Source organism: Notechis scutatus, chromosome 1 (assembly GCF_049901735.1).
Source record: "Notechis scutatus isolate UNSWTSFEM ecotype Mainland chromosome 1, rNotScu1.2, whole genome shotgun sequence".
Lineage (NCBI taxonomy): Eukaryota > Metazoa > Chordata > Lepidosauria > Squamata > Elapidae > Notechis > Notechis scutatus.
The window spans coordinates 6,633,837-6,651,872 of NC_142009.1; the positions used below are offsets into that span (position 1 = coordinate 6,633,837).

General features: G+C 40.4%; 1 protein-coding gene across 3 annotated transcripts in view; it reads right to left on the reverse strand.

Annotated features, from left to right (window-relative positions):
- TRIM37 (tripartite motif containing 37) overlaps positions 1-17,709 on the reverse strand; it is a 57,923-nt gene extending 40,214 nt beyond the window's left edge. For all 3 annotated transcript variants that reach the window (XR_015747738.1, XM_087956071.1, XM_087956061.1), the window contains exons 1-8: positions 17,562-17,709; positions 17,206-17,283; positions 11,831-11,932; positions 10,447-10,487; positions 8,204-8,320; positions 3,966-4,053; positions 2,748-2,870; positions 960-1,083 (exon numbers count right to left, since the gene is read on the reverse strand). Coding sequence is in view for 2 of the 3 variants with exons in the window: in XM_087956071.1 (XP_087812197.1) it covers positions 960-1,083; positions 2,748-2,870; positions 3,966-4,053; positions 8,204-8,320; positions 10,447-10,487; positions 11,831-11,932; positions 17,206-17,283; positions 17,562-17,609 (721 nt within the window). In the remaining variant the exon portion in view is untranslated. The remainder of the gene's footprint in view (positions 1-959; positions 1,084-2,747; positions 2,871-3,965; positions 4,054-8,203; positions 8,321-10,446; positions 10,488-11,830; positions 11,933-17,205; positions 17,284-17,561) is intronic.
- Positions 17,710-18,036: the final 327 nt, after the last annotated feature.

Sequence of the window (18,036 nt, forward strand, 5' to 3'; positions counted from 1 at the left end):
TAGGAATATCTAAAAGACCGTCAGATGCAAGACAAGGCAGATCTATTTTCCATTGAAAAGCAGAGCAGGCATTTTGCATCAATTATATATTCTGCTTTCTATGTCTAATTATTTCCATACTTACCAAGTTATAGCTTAATCCTATGCCAAGAGAATTTCTGCTCAGTTCAAGGCTGAGCCATCTTTGACTAATAAGCAACTCAGCCTTTTTATAAAATAATCTACTCCTCCTATTGTTGGAAGATGGGAGGAGACAAACACCTTGTTCATGCATTGTTGCATACTGTGGGGACAAAGCCAATGCCAGAGGCATAAATTAATACATAAATAATCTTGGAGACAGAATGGGAAGTCCCATTTCTTTTGACTCAAATGCACCAAAACATAGTCCTCAATTAATGATAGCAATCGGAATTTCCATTCCTAAGCAACATGCTTGTAAAGCTCAACGCCACATAATCCCATTGGAAATCCCAGAACTTCCAGTTGCCATTGTTAAGCAAATCACCACAGGTTGTTAAGCAACAACCTCACGTGGTCACCATTTGTGACCTCCTGCTGGCTTCCCCATCGATTTTCCTTGTAAAAAGCTGGCAAAGAAAGTTGCAAATGGTGACCACATGACTGCAGGATGCTGTGACATCATAATCACGAGCCAGATACCAAGCCTCCTGACTGCAATCATATGACTGTGGGGATGCTGCAATGTCTGGAAGTTTGAGGACTATCATAAGTACCACTTGTTCAGTGCTGTCATAAATTTGGTCACTGAACAAGTGATGCTTAGTGAGGACCAACTGCACTGTTCAATTAAACCTCACAAACCACTGGCACACACCCCTCAATAAATGAGCAACAAGAGAACATAACCTTCAGCAAAGACACATCTGTCAAGTGTTAAGTTCAATTCCTGTCCTAAAATACTGTATAACACACGTCGCAAAAAAAGGCAAGCCTACCCATTAGTGTTATAAGTTTGTTCTTCAGCTGGGTATCTAACCTAGCAATCATCATCTCCACAGCGTTCCTGATTTCTCGAACACGTTCATCTTTCGCACTGCGGACTGCTTCGACATTCCTTTCCTGAAAAACACACATGGCATCAATTTAGAACTGCCGGGGGCAGATTTTCTTTGTTTACATGGGAATGGCATTCTAGGTTGTGCAAATCCTTCAACAGAAATGAACTGAATATGTGGAGAAGCGTACATAGCACCTCCTTCAAAATCATTACAACAGCCACATCTTTCTCTAACTTCAGCAGCTGTTTGCATACGTTCCTGGCTACCTGCACACCGCTTTGCTTAAATGAAAGAAACAGAGTATGTTTTTTCTTCTTCTATTCAATCACATTTGATCCACAGGAACTGACTGCACAAGTCTCTGCAATTTTCTTGGCAAGGTTTTTCAGAAGTGGTTTTTCCATTGCCTTTTTTTGGGGACTGAGAGAAAGTTACTGGCCCAAGGTCATCTAGATGGCTTTGTGCCTAAGGCAGGACTAGAACTCAAGATTCTCAGTTTCTAGCCTGATGCCTTAACCAGTACATTAGCCTGGCTTTCAAAGCATAGGCTGGAATAATTTCTGTGCAGCTAAATGATAAGACTGCCTCAGCTATCACCATTTGGAAAGAGAGAAGCCCACAAATGTATACCTTGCAATGTAAATGCCACTAGGGTTAATGTAAATGTCACTAGGATCTTTTATTCCCCCCCCTCTATGATATATCAGGAGAATAAACCACCTTGGATTACACCTCAGGATTGTTATACATAACTCTAACTCCCCTTCTACACCCAGGAAAACAGGCGCGATTGTTTTATTATTCACTGTCTCTCAACCACAAATATAATAAGTAACCTGGGAGTTGGGAGACGTTAAATTGATGGTGCTTTGCTCATTTCTTTTTAAAGGAGCAGCATTAAAAATATTCCCACATTGAAAACATTAACCAGGAAGTCCCTTTTTCTAGAATAAAGGTAGCCCTCGACTCACAACTATTTGTTTAATGACCGTTCAAAGTTACAACAGCAACAGAAAAAAGTGACTTATAATCAGTTCTCAGACTTATGGCTGTTGCAATATCCCCACAGTCAATGCTTGGCAACCAGCATCCATTTATGATGGGTACAGGAGTCCTGGGATTGCCATTTGCAACTTTTCCAAGGAACATCTGACAAGCAAGATGAATTAGGGGAAGCCAGATTTGTTTGATGATTGCACAATGCACTTAACAACTGTAGAGATTCACTTAACAACCAAGGGGAAAAGGACGTAAAAGGGGGCATGACTCACTTAACAAATGCCCTGCTGAGTGAAGGAAACTTTAGGTTTAATTGTGATTGTAAACTGAGGGTTATCTGTATTACTTTTTGCAAAGGCCGAAAATGCTAAGCTGGAGATTGAGAGACTCACATCTCTTCTTAGTGAAAGCTTATCTGTTTATTACTGTTTCAACCTGCAAAACAACTATTTCTTTCACCTTGTCCTCCTCTCCCAATTGCCCGAGGTTAGAAACCACCTTCCAACTTCAAACAATGATCTCACTAGGAGGGCTTTGAGAATATGAGAATGATCATCCTCTTTTAATGACCCCATAATCCCTTGCAGGATGGAGTCTAGGCAACTATATGAAGCTGAGTGTTTACTGGTCGGATGCCCTTCCTGTCGCCAATGCGGAGTTTTTGTTCAGCAGATATATTCAAATACGAGAATTATACGTGAACAAAACTGGAAGAGTTGTTCTCACCACTTCTTGTACCAAACTTATCAGCTCCATAAGTCTTCGGCGAAGCTTTGCCACCTCTTCGTTCACTTTTGTGACATGCTGCTCATATATTTCCGCTAAAGGCTTAAAAGTATGTCCGCCGTGCTGTTAGAAAGATACAGATTATGGTAGCTTCATTGTACCAGCTCAAAACACTGTTACCAATGAATCCCAAAGATTATTATTGGAAGAAAGCCCTTTTCAACCTGCTGAATCTGGTTTTTCTTCCAGTCACACTTCTCACAAAAATCTATTCAGGTTCTTAGTGAATACATAACTGAAGTAAAATGTTCTAGCTTGCTGCCTCGTTAAAGAATGTAGATGTCTGAAGTTAATATTTCAGGGGAAAAGATAAATTAACTCCCCAGAAACACTTCTTATAAATGCTTAATTCAAGGTTTAAATAATAAAAGGTATACGGCATGCTTTTCTTGTCAAAGCTGATTTTCATTAATTGATTTTAAATCGCTGCATCTTACATTACATGAACATTATGTCAGCACAGCGGATCAGAGTAAGCCATTTAAGAAATCCCTACCAAAGGGGAATAAGTGTTACCAGGTGTTAAATAGGTGGAGGAAGATTTTCTGATTGTGGTCAGATAAAAACAAAACTTTATATTCTTCTATGAATTTTATACTTGAAGAATTACTTTGTTCTTCAATAACTATATTACAGGTAATTCTTGACTTATTCATTTAGTGACAAAGGCACTGAAAAAAGTGACTTGTGACATATCCTCACACTTACAACTGTTGCAGTGTCCCCATGATCACATGATTTAAATTCAGGTACTTAAAAACCAGTGTGTGTGTGTGTGATGCCATAGCTATTTGTCATCTTCTCAGCTGGCTTCTAACAAGCAAAGTCAGTGGATGAAGGTAGATTTGCTTAATGACTGAATAATTCACTTAACAACTGAATGATAGTTGTTAATGGAAAAAACGTCATAAAACTGGGTGCAACACTTAACAAGTACCTTGCTTAACAATGGAAATTCTGGTTCCAACTGTGATCATGTCAAGGATTACGTGTAATTTCAAATTAAATTACAAAAAACTCACCTCCTAAATGCTATCCCAAGAAACTAAACCTCTAATCACAACTTTTAAATAACACGGCAGTGCTTTTGCTTCTATAAAATAAACATTGTACAGATAACTCTTTGTTCTTCATTTGTACATAATAAGCTTTACTCACCATTCCACCCCAAAGTGCACACTGGTGGCAGATACATTTCTTACATGTCCAGCAAAATACACTAAGCTTTTCATGATGATTTTCACACCTTAAAAAAAAAGGAAAAATTGCAATTAGACAGATGGAACAGCAGCCATTGTACATTTTTTCCTCAATCGTTTTTTTTAATAAAGTTTTATTTGGGTTTTCACACACAAAATACAAGTAAAACATCTTTTTTGAAAATAGCAGGGTCCTGGGTTGAACTTCTTTATACAGACACAAAACTCAATTTCATGCTCCTTTTTGTATTCTATTCCATATCTTATACTATTTTACATTTTCTATATAGTTTTTCCCCTCTTTTAATTTTCTCAATTTTATTTTGATTATCTCATCTCAATTCAAATCATATTTATACTTTTGTCTGTTCTGTTTCAATTTCATATTATCTTTTCTCATTAAACAAATTTTCTCCTGTAGTTACTAATTGGAGTATGACACGTTTATATCTTTTAATTACATCCATTCAACAAACTTCAATATATACCTTAAGTTTATGACTTTCAATATAATACATAATACATAACTTCCAATCGAATTCTGCTTGGCACATTCTTATAATACACACTATATTCTTTAAAAAAAGAAAGAAAGATTGTAAATATATGTAATTATAAACCCTCATTCCATTCCAGTTCAGTTCTATCATTAATAATCATTCAAATCTTAACATCTTTAATACTTTTCAATTAAATATCATACTTCCTTAAAAACACATATAATCTCCATAATTAATTTTTCCCTTATTTCTCTTCACACACGTTTTATAAATCATTAAATATACCTTTTGTTACATTTATTCATTGACAAGCATTCCACTGAATTACGATAGCTATTTTATCAGACATTTTAATCATACATTCTGCTTCTAATATAACCATACTATCTTATGTACCTTTGCAGAATCCCTTTTTCCATTAAGTTTTCACCCATTATCTCTAAATAGACCGTTTCCCTATATTTTGCTTCTGTCCTTTATAACTTATTTTCCTTTCTTTCTTCCCTCTCATCTTCTCCCTCCCCTTTTTACCCCCTTGTCTCTCTAGTTCTAATTCTCTCTTCTGCATTTCCCTCTTCTGTTGCTTTCTGATTTTATACTTATTTTTCACTCTATTTTTGGGGGGGGAGTTGTTTTTCCCAATCTTAAACCTTCCATTCTCTTTCCCCCCTTTCCTTTTCCCCCCATCTAAGATTACTTGTTCATTAAAGATGGCTTCTTCTTTGTCGCAATCTTCTTGTTCTGCAGGCATTTCTTGTTGTTTCTCATAATTCCAAATCTCCATTTCTAAAAACTGAAATACGAAGCCAAAAGAACCTCTCCCTCTTGTACATCTTCTTTGTACTTTTTAAGTTCCATTTTCAGTTCTTCTAAAAGTGGAGCCATTTTAAACAGTTTTAAACAACCACCCGATTGATTTTAGTCATTCAAAACAATAACCAAGAATCCAGAAATCATCAAGTAATCCAGACAGTCCTGAGTTATATCTTCTTATTTCTTTTTCGACTTTCTCTTCCTGGGGTTTTTGTTGCAATATTTCAGTTAGAATGTATCTTTTGGAAGTCTTGTTGAGATTTTGCTGTAAGTTCTTTTTTAATTCCAGGCAGTCTCCTCCCTTCCAGATCTTACCCTTTTATTCTTTTTCTCTCCTTTCCTGTTTTCAAAAGCTTTTAATTATCCAGAAATCTTTATTATCCCTTTGACTTTTTATTTTCAGCATTAAATGCCTATTAATGTCAAAGTGGATTTTTTTCCAATTTCTTGCTTAAGTCTCTTAGTATAGGAAAAGGAGAAAACCAAATATTTTCCCTTTTCTCTCTCCTTCGCAGCTTAAAAATCTTCTTAGGGAACAATGTTATTGTTTTTTAACAGTTTCAATTCCAGGGTACCTTATTTGTTGCTTTTGCTGTTTGACCCGGTCAACCAAAACTTTCTCTTCTTATCTTCCTCCTGCACATTCTTTTCCGGTCGAGTTCTTCTTTGTGGTGGCCATTTCTCACCATCGCTGCAACCGCCTTTGGGAAAGGGAGTAATGGCCAGCTGGGGAGGAGAGATACGGCTCTCCTCAACCCTGCTGGCAGTCTCCCCCCTCTTCACCACCTCTACAGGGTGGCTTAGCCCCGAAACCAGCTGGCTCGGGGCGCTCCAGCGGCGAGCACGGATCGAAGCCTCGCAGAGACGAGGTTTCAGTCTGTCGCTGAAGAAGCTCAAACCGGAAGTCATTTTTTCCTCAATCATTTTAACAAAGTTTCATTAATGAGCTTATTTTTACTTGATATCAGCCAGTGAGCTACAGCTGAAATGCTGATAAAAACAGGAAACAAAGTAAAATGACATACATAGAGAAGGTTCAAGTCAGCAATTCAGTTATTATTTTTCTCTGATGTTTTGCAAGTACAGAGTGCTTTTTTACCAGACAAATTCCTTATGTATTTAATAAAAGCCTTCTTTTTCTTCTTCTCCTCCTTTCCCTCACTCTATTCCCTTTCCCTTTTTCCCTTGCCTTTTCCCCCATTGTCTTCATTTTCATTTGTATATTCAGAATTTTTTAAATAAAAATTTATGTATTTTAAATTAAGAAAGAAATATATTAAAATACTTGGCCCCTGACTGCTTTTCACAAGCTTCTTGTTCAGTATTTCCATTATCAAGGTGCAGGTTAGTTACACACACAGAAACTGAACGGTTCCAGCTACAATGTTTAGGTTACATCTAAAATGTTCTGCAAGTTAGCTTAGCTTCTCACGTAGCTTCTCTATAAAATCACCCCAAAGGCTTTTTATTCTTGCTGCAAAAGGGAAGGCCTTTTATTTTCTATCCTTTCATAAAATGCTTTCTTCTATTCTAGGCAAAATTCCAGGTTGGCAAAAGGACTAGCACGAACTGGATGCTTGGAGGACCACCAACATCCAGCTTGCTTGAATGAAGTCTGCTTTTCTGCTTACATTCCTGATGTCCTTCTTGACTACAAATTGGCTATCTAAACAGATAGGGGCTTCATAACTTTGGGGTATAAATTGTCCTCAAATGCTGTTCTGGAAGAGCATGTTTATACCCTAGTACTAGGAGCACAGAGATCCAGCTACTTTTCCAACAAATGCTCCTAGATGACAGCTACCAGGTTATCTATGTCATTCTTAATTAAGAATTATAAATCCTGTGCTTAACCTCAGCTCAAGCCTCCCTTGGAGAATGCTTGGCAGGTGATCACTTCCTTGTAAAGCACATTCATTTAGTGAACCTTTCCACCCTAAATTTTGGGTCTGTTTGGTATGCACCAGTGAAGGATACCTACTACCTGTTAGGGACAACATTGTTTACCCTAACTGGTTTGGGTAAAAATTATAAATATGGTATCATGGTTGGTTTTAAAAGTTGAGTTCTTAACAGTCAAGAATGTAATCAAACCGGTGGGTTGTAAAGCACTATATATGAAGCTGAGGCAAATGCAGCTCCTCTCTCTGGCCTACTGATCCCCATTACTTGAATGTATTGAATACTGCGTCTTGCGAAGAACTGGCCTGTTTACTTTTCACCGGAGAGAAAATAAAGATTGGACAGATTTATTAATTTTACAAGTTTCAACCACTGCTACAATACACTTTGCAACCTTCCATTTTTCCAGCAAAAAAAAAAAAAAAGCCACAAAGCTAAAAATGGGTTTGTTTAACAACTGCAGTGTTTGCTTTACAACTGCTGCAAAAAAGGTACTAAAATTAGGTTTGGTCACATGGTAATCCACTATACAATCATCATGATTTACAGTGAAAGTTGTGGGGTCAATTACAGTTCTAAGTCAAAAACTCCATGTAGTGGATGGAGTACATTGTACACTGAAATAGGAGGCAGTATCAGTGTTTTTACTTAACTTTTTGCGGTTCTGTAGTAGAGCCTTCTGGGTTTGTAAAGACAGGCTTGCCTCCCCATGACTGCATCTAAAAATTCTGAAAGCCCTGAACTAGAGCAAGTGGGAGGATGATTGGCACACCAATGATACCCTCAATCCATTACAGAAAACAAATGTCACTGTAAATACCAATGTTACATTTTAACATCTCACATAATGCAACTGTACATCCACTCCATATATAGCTGTTTACAGGAGAAAAAAAATCATCGTTTAAAATGTCTGATCATGAACAATTTTAGGGGTATGCATGACAAACCCTTCTGTCAACAGCCGTTTAAATCTACGTACTTGTCTTTTTCATTTTCTTCATGCTTGCTTAAATTACACAACTGGAGTGTGTCAAGTTGCTGGGTCACCTCCTCTGCCCAACGACAGTTGACAAGTTCTCGCAATTGAAGTGGAGCTCTGCAAGGAAAAGTTTTTAGTAAAAATCCTGTTTTTTAGAGGAAAAAAATAGAATTGAAAACAGGAGTTTATGCAGATGCATAAGATTTTTATCCAATATCTCTACCTCTGAAACAGTTAATAAAAACATTATGTTATATATATATTATATATGTTTTTTTTTTAGTTTTCTACTTAAGGGTTGGCGGGTATTTTCCCCAGTGTGTTTTAGCGTCCAGACTCTGCCATCACAGGCTTGATGGGTGGGACTTTAGGGCGATTGATCGCTTGCATTTCTTCCCGATGGTGGGGTGTCTGTGGGTCTGGGTTTGCTGTGTTCTCTTGATGTTCTCTCTTCTTCTTTTTTGCTTTTTGTCTTGTGGCACTTTTTTCTTTGGGCCTAGGCGCTGGCTATGGCATTAACTGGTTTCTGCGTGGGTGTGTTTGGCTGAGTGTTCCAGGCCTTGGGGTGGGTTTTGTGTCGTGGGCTCAATGACCTGGTGGCTCTCTTCTTTCCTTTCGGTCTTTTCCCTCTGTCGGCTGCCGGGGGGCCATGGAGCTGCGTGGCTCATGTGGGTGCTTTTTCAGCTTTTGTTTCCGGTTCTTTTGTATATATATATATGGCATTCAGCTTTGTTAGGAAGGGTATTTTCCCACGTCATTGTCATTGTAGTTGTTCTTTTAAAGTTGTAGCAACGTTTCAGCAGAATCTCATCTGCCATCATCAGGCTTCTATATAGTGTTCATCTGTGAGTCAGAAACGTTGCTACAACTTTAAAAGAACAACTACAATGATGTGGGAAAATACCCGAACAAAGCTGAATGCCATACATGTAAGTACCAGCGAAAACTTAAGATATATATATATATATATATATATATATATATATATATATATATATATATATATATATATATATATATATATATATAATATAATATTATATTATATTATATTATATTATATTATATATAATAACTATATATTATATAACATATATAATATATATAATATAATATAATATAACATAATATAATATATTCTATATTAGAAGTTGGGGGTGTTCATTAATAAGCTATAATTCAGGCGCTTTAACTTGAAATCTTCCTTCTAATTTTTTCCACATTAAGAGGAAGCTAATTAATGAAGAATGGTAAATAATTTCATGTTCGTTCAAGGAGATAAATGTTGCCTAACAGATATTTTGAAACCAGAAATAAAAAAAAATTAGGGGGAATAAATGCTCGGATATAGCCAGAACTGTAAAGATTTAAAGAAAAAATAGCATTCAAAAGTTTGAGATTTACAGCATGCAAAGAGACCAATTCTTTGCATTGCTCATGATGGCTCATGGGATGGGAATCGCAGAACCTGAAGTCAAAGGTACTATAGCAGGGCTTGTCAAACTGTGAGCAGGCTTCCCTTGGGGAGATGGAGACCTAGGCCAGGTGAGGACGTAGAGCAGGGGTCCCCAACCACTGGTCCGCGGACGGTGCGGTCCGGAACAAGTCCTACCGGGCAGCTGGCTTTGGCGCCATCTTTTTTATGAAACGTGCTTCCGGTGAGCTTTTCTGGGTAGAAAGCTCACCGGAAGCACTTTTCATCAAAAAGATGGCGGCGCCCAGCTGATGCCGGTACCGGGCCGCGGCGTAAAAAAGGTTGGGGATCACTGACGTACAGAACCTTTTAAGTACAGTGTTACAATAAATCTATCTTTAGTTTCACTGTATTGTTTTCACTATCCATTTGTGCTCATTTTGGTATTTGGATATTTAGATAAGTGTACATTAAGATTACAGTAAAGGGAGGTGTGATGACAAAAAGTTTAGGAATCCCTGTACTAGAGGGAACCAGGTTGTCTACACTTTGACCTAGAGAGAATTGTTTTCAGTGACATCAAAGGAGCCGACTCTTTCCCAGAACCTTTGAAAATTGCTCTTTTACCCCCAATGAGTGACAATTGTGGGTAATTTTTAAAATTGTACCCTGGTTAAACTTCCATTAATGACTGACGTCAAGATAGATAATATTCCATCATGTGCCAAATTTAAACGATAACCTGTCTGTACCTCCCAAACATGTACTATCAAAAATAAAGAATTTGCTTTAGTTACCACAACACAAAGGGCTTCAAGTGAAAGCTTACCGACAATGTGGGCACTGAGCTCTTTGTTCTGTCAGCCAACGCTGTCAAACAAAACAGGCATATTATAAATCACCAAAGAGTTCCAGAAACATTAGAAAAGCATAAATCTTACAATACGTTTGGACATATTTCTTTTAAGTAAAATATTCTTGAATGGGATTCACACAATATACAAATACTGCCATCTATCCCTATTTATTACCTGTATACTGTATACTGTTCCACTCAGAAAATGACTTCCAATACCAAATTATACTTTGTTGAATTGGCCTGGATCATACAACCTGCTAAGACAATGGCTGAATTCCCAGAACATACTAAGGTATAAACTAGCCAATCCCAGTTTAATCTAAAATGCTGTGCAAACATGTTAGTCTAGATTTATTTATTTGTATGCCTTTATTTTTACAAATAACTCATGGCAGCAAATATATTCAACACATCTTCCTCCTTCCTCCTCCTATTTTCCCCACAATAACAACCCTGTTTAAGGTAGGTTGGTCTGAGAAAGAGGGACTAACCCAAGTTCACCTAACCAGGCGGGATATGAACTTGTGGTCTGTTAGTCACACATGGAGCTAACAATTAATCAAAAAAGTTGGTCGTGGCACTTCTTTGTACGTTATCAACATATTAATCCTAAATATTGGTCCAACCTATTTAATTATTTTGTTCAGAAAATTAAAAAGCTCTAAGAGAATCACTAGTCCCAAAACAATTGTGACTATAATAAATTTCTGCGTTTTTAAGAAGTTTAACAGCAACATAAAAATCTAAGTGTCTATGGAGATTTTCAGTCATCCAGGTCATGGTTGTCCCAAAGGTGCTTTTTTCAAGAGGCAAGTGGAGTTTCTGGTTTTTCTTTGAAGACATTTCGCTTCTCATCCAAGAAGCTTCTTCGGCTCCTTCCATTCCCCACCATCCAGAAAGAGCTGAAGAAGTTTCTTGGATGAAAAGCGAAATGTCTTCAAAAAAACAAACAAACCAAGAAAGTCCAGTTGCCTCTTGAAAAAAACCTTTGGGGATACAAATCTAAGCATAATCCCAGGAATAAGTCCAACTGGTTGAAAGACTAGAAAAGAAACTACAATTTTTTAGCTCTTGGGTTGAAAGAAAAGATGAAAACAAGTTAAAATTAATCTTTAGCTTTGGAAGAATATCAGTTTACATTATTCAATAGTTTCTCTGGGGCATGGCTCCTAGTAAATGGAAAGTAGGCAGGCACCAGAACAAAAGGTTAAAATTGTTTTTCTTAGTGTGTCAATAAATTAGAATTCTTGTACACTTACATCTGTTTTGAAGTATTTTCAAAAACAGTTATACATCCAAAATCTAGTTACTGTCTCCACATGAGTAACTTAGCTCCAAATTTGTGATTACTTACCCGAATACAACTGAAACAACATAGCTTGGAGCAGTGTGGACACAGGCGTGCATCACGCAATTTTTCCATACAAATGAAACATCTAAATACTTCAGCAATACTCTGCAAGAAAGAAACACAATCAAGACAAATATGGATCAGCTTTATTTGTAAACTGCACCCACATTATCTTATTCATTTCAACTCACATTTTAATTAAACCTAGGCTCACCTATATTGCTCTGAGATACTATACAACCATGTTTGGAAGGAAACAGGCAATTATTTTTAAATGTCATTGTTTAAATCAAAATTTTAAAAAGGCTTGCTACATCTACATACACACTTCAGTATCTTGCTAACACTGCAACAAAAGAGCAAAAATAAATATGTATATCATTGTTTAGAAGACACTCTACAATATGGGTGTCCAACCTTTTGGCTTGCCTGGCCGCAATGAGTGGAATTGTGTTGGGTTGCCTATAAAATATATAATATAGTTAATGTATATAAATCACATAATATTGTTAAAAGGTTTACAATCCTATGGGTTTGCATTACTAACAGTCCAGGGCTGTGAACGTGGGCCACAGGTTGGACACATCTGCTCTATAATCTTGCAGAATACAAACATCACTAAAGTAGTGAGAGGTCATGTAAACCAACAGAACTCGCTGGTATGTTTCTAAGATGGACTGAAATGCATATGATTCATAAAATGCACATTCCAACAGAACGTTCTTTTTTGCACAGTAACTTTTTGCTGCAGGTAGGATTCAGAAAGATATGGTAATGAATCGTATTTTATTCTTGCTAAGTTATGTGGAATACAGTGCAATTCAAAGTTTGTACTTTTATACATTTACATGTTAAACTCCTATCTTGCCTTTCCTTCATGACCTCAAGATAGCAGAGGTAGTCCTTACTTAAAAACCATCCATTCAATGGCTGTTCAAAGATACGACAGCATCAAACTCTAGCATCATGCCTGTTAAACAGGCAGCATATAGGAAGAGGTGAAAAAATTATCAGATCCAAGATCTGTGACTTCACTGCATTAATTTGTTGTACTAATATTTCCTTGCATTGGCTGAAAGGGGAGATTTATCAGTTCATAAACTTTCATGAACCACAGTACCTCTTTCCTCTTTTGACCTCATTGCAACAATTCATGTATCAGGGAAAGAAGAGACCAAGTGTGCTGAATTTATACCAACCCAAAGAACAATACCTTCTACTCAATCTTGGAAACTAGAAATGTAAAGTATTATAACAGAAAAGTGAATTGTAAATTATGAATATCAAAGTGACAATCTGGGAAGAGCATTTATTAATTAACATTGTTAAGATCTAGACTGCTTTTCCAAAAATGTCAAGGTGGCTTATTTAAAATAAAGACAATAGTCAGCACTACTGTCAGTTTGGTCACAGCTTGGTCTAGTGCTTAAGACACCAGGCTAGAAAATGGGAAATGGTGACCTCTAATTCCCCTTTAACCATGGAAGCCAACTGAGTCAGTTTGGGCCAATCTCTCTCAGCTCAGCTCACCTCACAGGACTGTTGTAGGGAAAATAGGGAGAAGGAGGTGTATTAGATATGTTCGCTGCCTTGATATTTTATAAAAATAATGAAGGTGGGATATTAAATAACTCTACTATTGACCATACAAGAGGCCCTTGACTGAGAAAGAGAAATATTGTTTGTACTATTTTTGTGTAATTTACACTGTTTTTTTCTTAAATATTAATTGTGGCTAAACATGATTGCCATGCACCTTATCAATAACATTCTTGTTAATTTCAGTGTTTCCATTCCTATTTTTTTCCTTTACTCTCTCTCCTGCAACATGTAATTGTTTTTCCTCCAACACTGAAATCATGTAAACAACAGTGCAGAGAAAACCCAAAACAGAGAAGATTTATGGGGTTACACTTTTATCACTTTGAATTTCTGTTGTTTTAATCTGCCTTTATTATATATATGTCTGTATGTCTCGGCCCATGGTGAGTTAAGTGTTGCTGTTAGGGGCTGGATGGGGAGCAACAGGTTGAAACTAAACCCTTGCCAGACCGAATGGCTCTGGGTTTGGGGTTCATTGGCTCAGGGAGAATTGCCACCTTTGGTCTTGGATGGGGTGGCACTACCCCAAATAGACCTTGTCTGTAATCTAGAGGTTTGCATGGAGTCACGACTCCTGCTGGAAGAGCAGGTGGCAGTCGTGGCCAGGAGAGCTTATGCCCAACTGCAGGTTGTGCACCAGTTATGCCCTTTCCTGGACCAACAGTCCCTACTCACAGTCACTCATGCTCTGGTCACTACCCGTCTTGATTATTGCAACGCGCTCTACATGGGGCTGCCCTTGAAGAGCATCCAGAAGCCCTAGTTGGTGCAAAATGCAGCAGCCCACATGCTTTTGTGCAGACCCCGGTGTGCACATGTGTCACCTCTCCTGCAGGAGCTGCATTGGTTGCCTATTTGCTTCTGGGCGCAATTCAAGGTGCTGGTTGTCACCTTTAAAGCCCTTCATGGCTTGGGTCCGGGTTATCTGAGGGAACGTCTCTTGCCGATCACATCTACCTGACCCATCAGAGCAAGGAGGCAGGGAATGTTGTGGGTCCCACCCCTGAGGAAAGATACACCTGGTGGGACCCAGAAGAAGGGCCTTGTCCGTGGTGACTCGCTCTCTCCCTCTGGAACATCCTCCTCCCAGAGATTAGAATGGCCCCCATTCTAGCACTCTTCCGGAAGGTACTGAAGACCTGGTTTTGCTAGTGGGCCTGGGGAACCCAGAGAGGGATGGAGCCCATCAAATGGCTAGTGTGGTCTGCTGTCGTCGGGGTGGGGTAGGAGTGAGTTTTTAATTTTTTTTAAAAAAAAATCCAAATTTTGTTTTATTGTATGTTACTAATTTGATTCTTTTTGTTAGGTTGTGTTTTTTAATTTTATTTTTTGTTTTAAATATGGTTTTACATTATGTAAGCTGCCTCGAGTCGCCATGTTGTGATGTTTTTATGTCTGACCGGTATACTGTCCAGAGTCGCTCTGTGAGGGAGATGGGCAGTTTCTAAGTGTGATAAATAAAACAGACATAAATAAATCTAAAGATTTTGAAGGGTAACCACAGTGAGGAGGGGACTGCAGGTAGTCCTCAACTTATGACCACAATCAAGTCCAATATTTCCATTGCTAAGCAAGACAATTGTTAAATTAGTCATGCCTCATTTTTCAACCTTTTTGCCATGGTTGTTAAAACAAATCACTGCAGTTAAGTAAATTGTGTTGCAGTTAAGCAAATCTGACTTCCCCCATTGACTTTGCTTGTCCAAAGCCAGCTGGGAAGGTCACAAATGGTGATCACATGACCCCAGGACAGTGTCATCATTATAAATACATGACAGTTGCCAAGTGCCTGAATTTTGATCATGTGAATGTGGGGATGATCAACAGCCGTAAATGTGAGAACTGATCATGTCACTTTTTTCAGTGCCATTGTAACTGCAGTCACTAAATGAATAGTTATGTCAACAACCACTGAATTTCACCTGCCTACCCCCCAAAAAAAGACCTTTTACTACCCTCTTTCTACTACCCATGCCTGCCCACTCCATTAGGAGAAAGAGAAACTCAGGAGTCCCAAAGGTGCTTTTTCAAGAGGCAACTGGACAACCATGGCCTGGGATGACCGAGAATCTCCATAGACAAGATGTTCAGGAGGTTCTGGGAATAGAAAGCAGGGATCTCCTTGGTGATGGCCCCGGTTTCCAAGCCTCTGTCCTGGGGTACCAGTTTCCTTTACTGGTTTTTCAGGGCCAGGCAGGGAGCTGCTAGTTGTTCTCATGCTCCGTTTTCCTGGGACTTATTTTCAGGGACAGATTTCCAACCCTTCCTTTTCCTCATTTGGATCTATTTTTTTTCTTTTTTCTGTAAAGCTACTCCTCGACATACAGCCATTCATTTAGCGTCCGTTCAAAGTTACAACGGCCCTGAAAAAAATGTGACTTTTGACCAGTTTTCACACCTACCGCCATTGCAGCCTCCCCGTGGTCCCGCAATCAAAATTCAGACTGGTTTCATATTTACGACGGTAGCTTTGTCCCAGAGTCATGCGATTCCCCACTTCTGAGACCTTCCAATAACAAACCAAAACCAAGGGAGACGCCCGATTCACTTAACAGCCGTGTGACTAGTTTAAGACACCTGCGGTGATTCACTTAACCACCGTGGCAAGAAAGGCGGTAAAATGGAGTGGGGAATGAAGAACGACTTCACTTTACCAACCGTCCTCCTTAGCAACCGAAATTCTCTGGGGTCAATTGTGGTCGTATGTCGAGGGCTGCCATACTAGATGCCCCCAAAACAGGAAGGGCAAATCATGTTCACCTAATAGCCTAAATAGCCACACATGCAGGAATTCCCCCTCCTTATTTCAAAAGACCCTAACCCCCCCAAATTTCATTTGGAGTCCTGTCCGTGTGGGGATCCTCCTGGGGAGAAATGATCCTCCCCTGGGGGGTCTCCATTTGGGGAGGGAAAAGATCCTCCCCTGGGAGGTCTCCATTTGGGGGGAGGGAAAAGATCCTCCCCTGGGGGTCTCCATTTGGGGGAGGAGAAAAGATCCTCCCTGGGGGTCTGCATTGGGGGAGGGAAAAGATCCTGGGCTGCGGGGGGGGTCTACATTTGCGGGGGGGGAGGTGAAAGATCCTCCCCTGGGGGTCTCCATTTGGGGGAGGGAAAAGATCCTCCCCTGGGGGTCTGCATTTGGGGGAGGGGAAAGATCCTCCCTGGGGGTCTCATTTGGGGGGTCTGTGGGGGAAAAGATCCTCCCCCATTGGGGAGGGATCTCCATTGGGGGTCTGCATTGGGGAGGAAAGAGATCTCCCTGGGGGTCTCCCATTTGAGAGGCATTTGGGGGAGGGGAGGGAAAAGATCCTCCCCTGGGGGTCTGCATTTGAGGGGGAGGGGAGGGGAAAAGATCCTCCCCTGGGGGTCTCAATTGGGGGGGGGGGAGGGCAGCCACCCCATCCCACCCAAGATAGGAAACTCCCCCTCAAAGGTGGGGGAGGAATCTGTGTGTGTGGGGGGGATGTTTTACTTATGTCCTCCCCTGGGGGTCTCCAATTGGGGGGAAGGGGAAGGCAGCCACCCCATCTCACCCAGGATAAGACGCCCCCTCCCAGATCCCTCCCCACCTTTGAGGGAGGCGCTATCCTCAGTGGGACGTGGTGGCTGCCCTCCCCCTCCTCCCAAATGGAGACCCCCAAGGGAGGACCTTTCCCCCCACCTTTGGGGGAGGGAGGTCTGAGGGGGGAAGCCCCTCCCCGCTCCAACAGGTGCACCCCCCCTTTATTATTATTATTATTATTATTATTATTACCACAATTACGAAGGCTTTTTACCTCAACACTTTGCTCGTCCATGACTGGAAACCGCCTCTCTCTCGAGGGGGGTCGCCTCCGTTTCCTCAGTTTCCACTCCTGCGTGTGTGAAGCCACCGGGGAAGAAAAAAAGGGGGTCGGTCGAGGGGGTCCGCTTTTTATCCTCCTCCCTCCCCCCTTTTTTTTGTTTTTCAAAGGCTTTTCATCCCTCAGATCCCCCCGCCCCAATCCCGGCCATCTCTCCCTCTCTCCTCCACCCCGAGAGGAGAAAACGGGGAAACCGAGTCATCAACGGCCACGCCGGCTCCCGCCTTGCGGCTGTGGGGTCGGGGAGGGGAAGGAGGAGGGGAAAAAAAGAAGCCCCTTTGCCGCCTTACTGCGCCTGCGCGGTCATGCTCGCCAACCGAGAACCGAAGGTGCCGCATTAGCCGGCGCGCGCGCGCTTAGAGCGCCTCTCTGCGCCTGCGCAGGAACGAGCGCTCGCTCGGAATTGCCGGAGCGTTTCGTTTCCCTCGGGATTTGTCTGAAAGGGTGGGGGGGGAGAGTAATGGTACGCATGCGCTAAGTGCTAGTGGCGGGGTTGGAGGGGGGCAGCCTATAGCAGGTGAGGAGTAACAGGTTGCAGCGGGTTCAGGAGGTTTGCGTGCCGCAAAGGTGATGCAAGTAATACTCGACATTTACAACAGTTCATTTAGTGACCGTTCAACGTTGCAGCGGCGCTGAAAAAGGGGACTTGTGGCCGCTTTTCACACTTACGACTGTTGCAGCATTCCCCATGGTCTTGGCAACTGGAGGCTTGGCAACTGGCATGTACTTACTCGGTTGCCAAGTCAATGGGGAAGCCGGATTCAG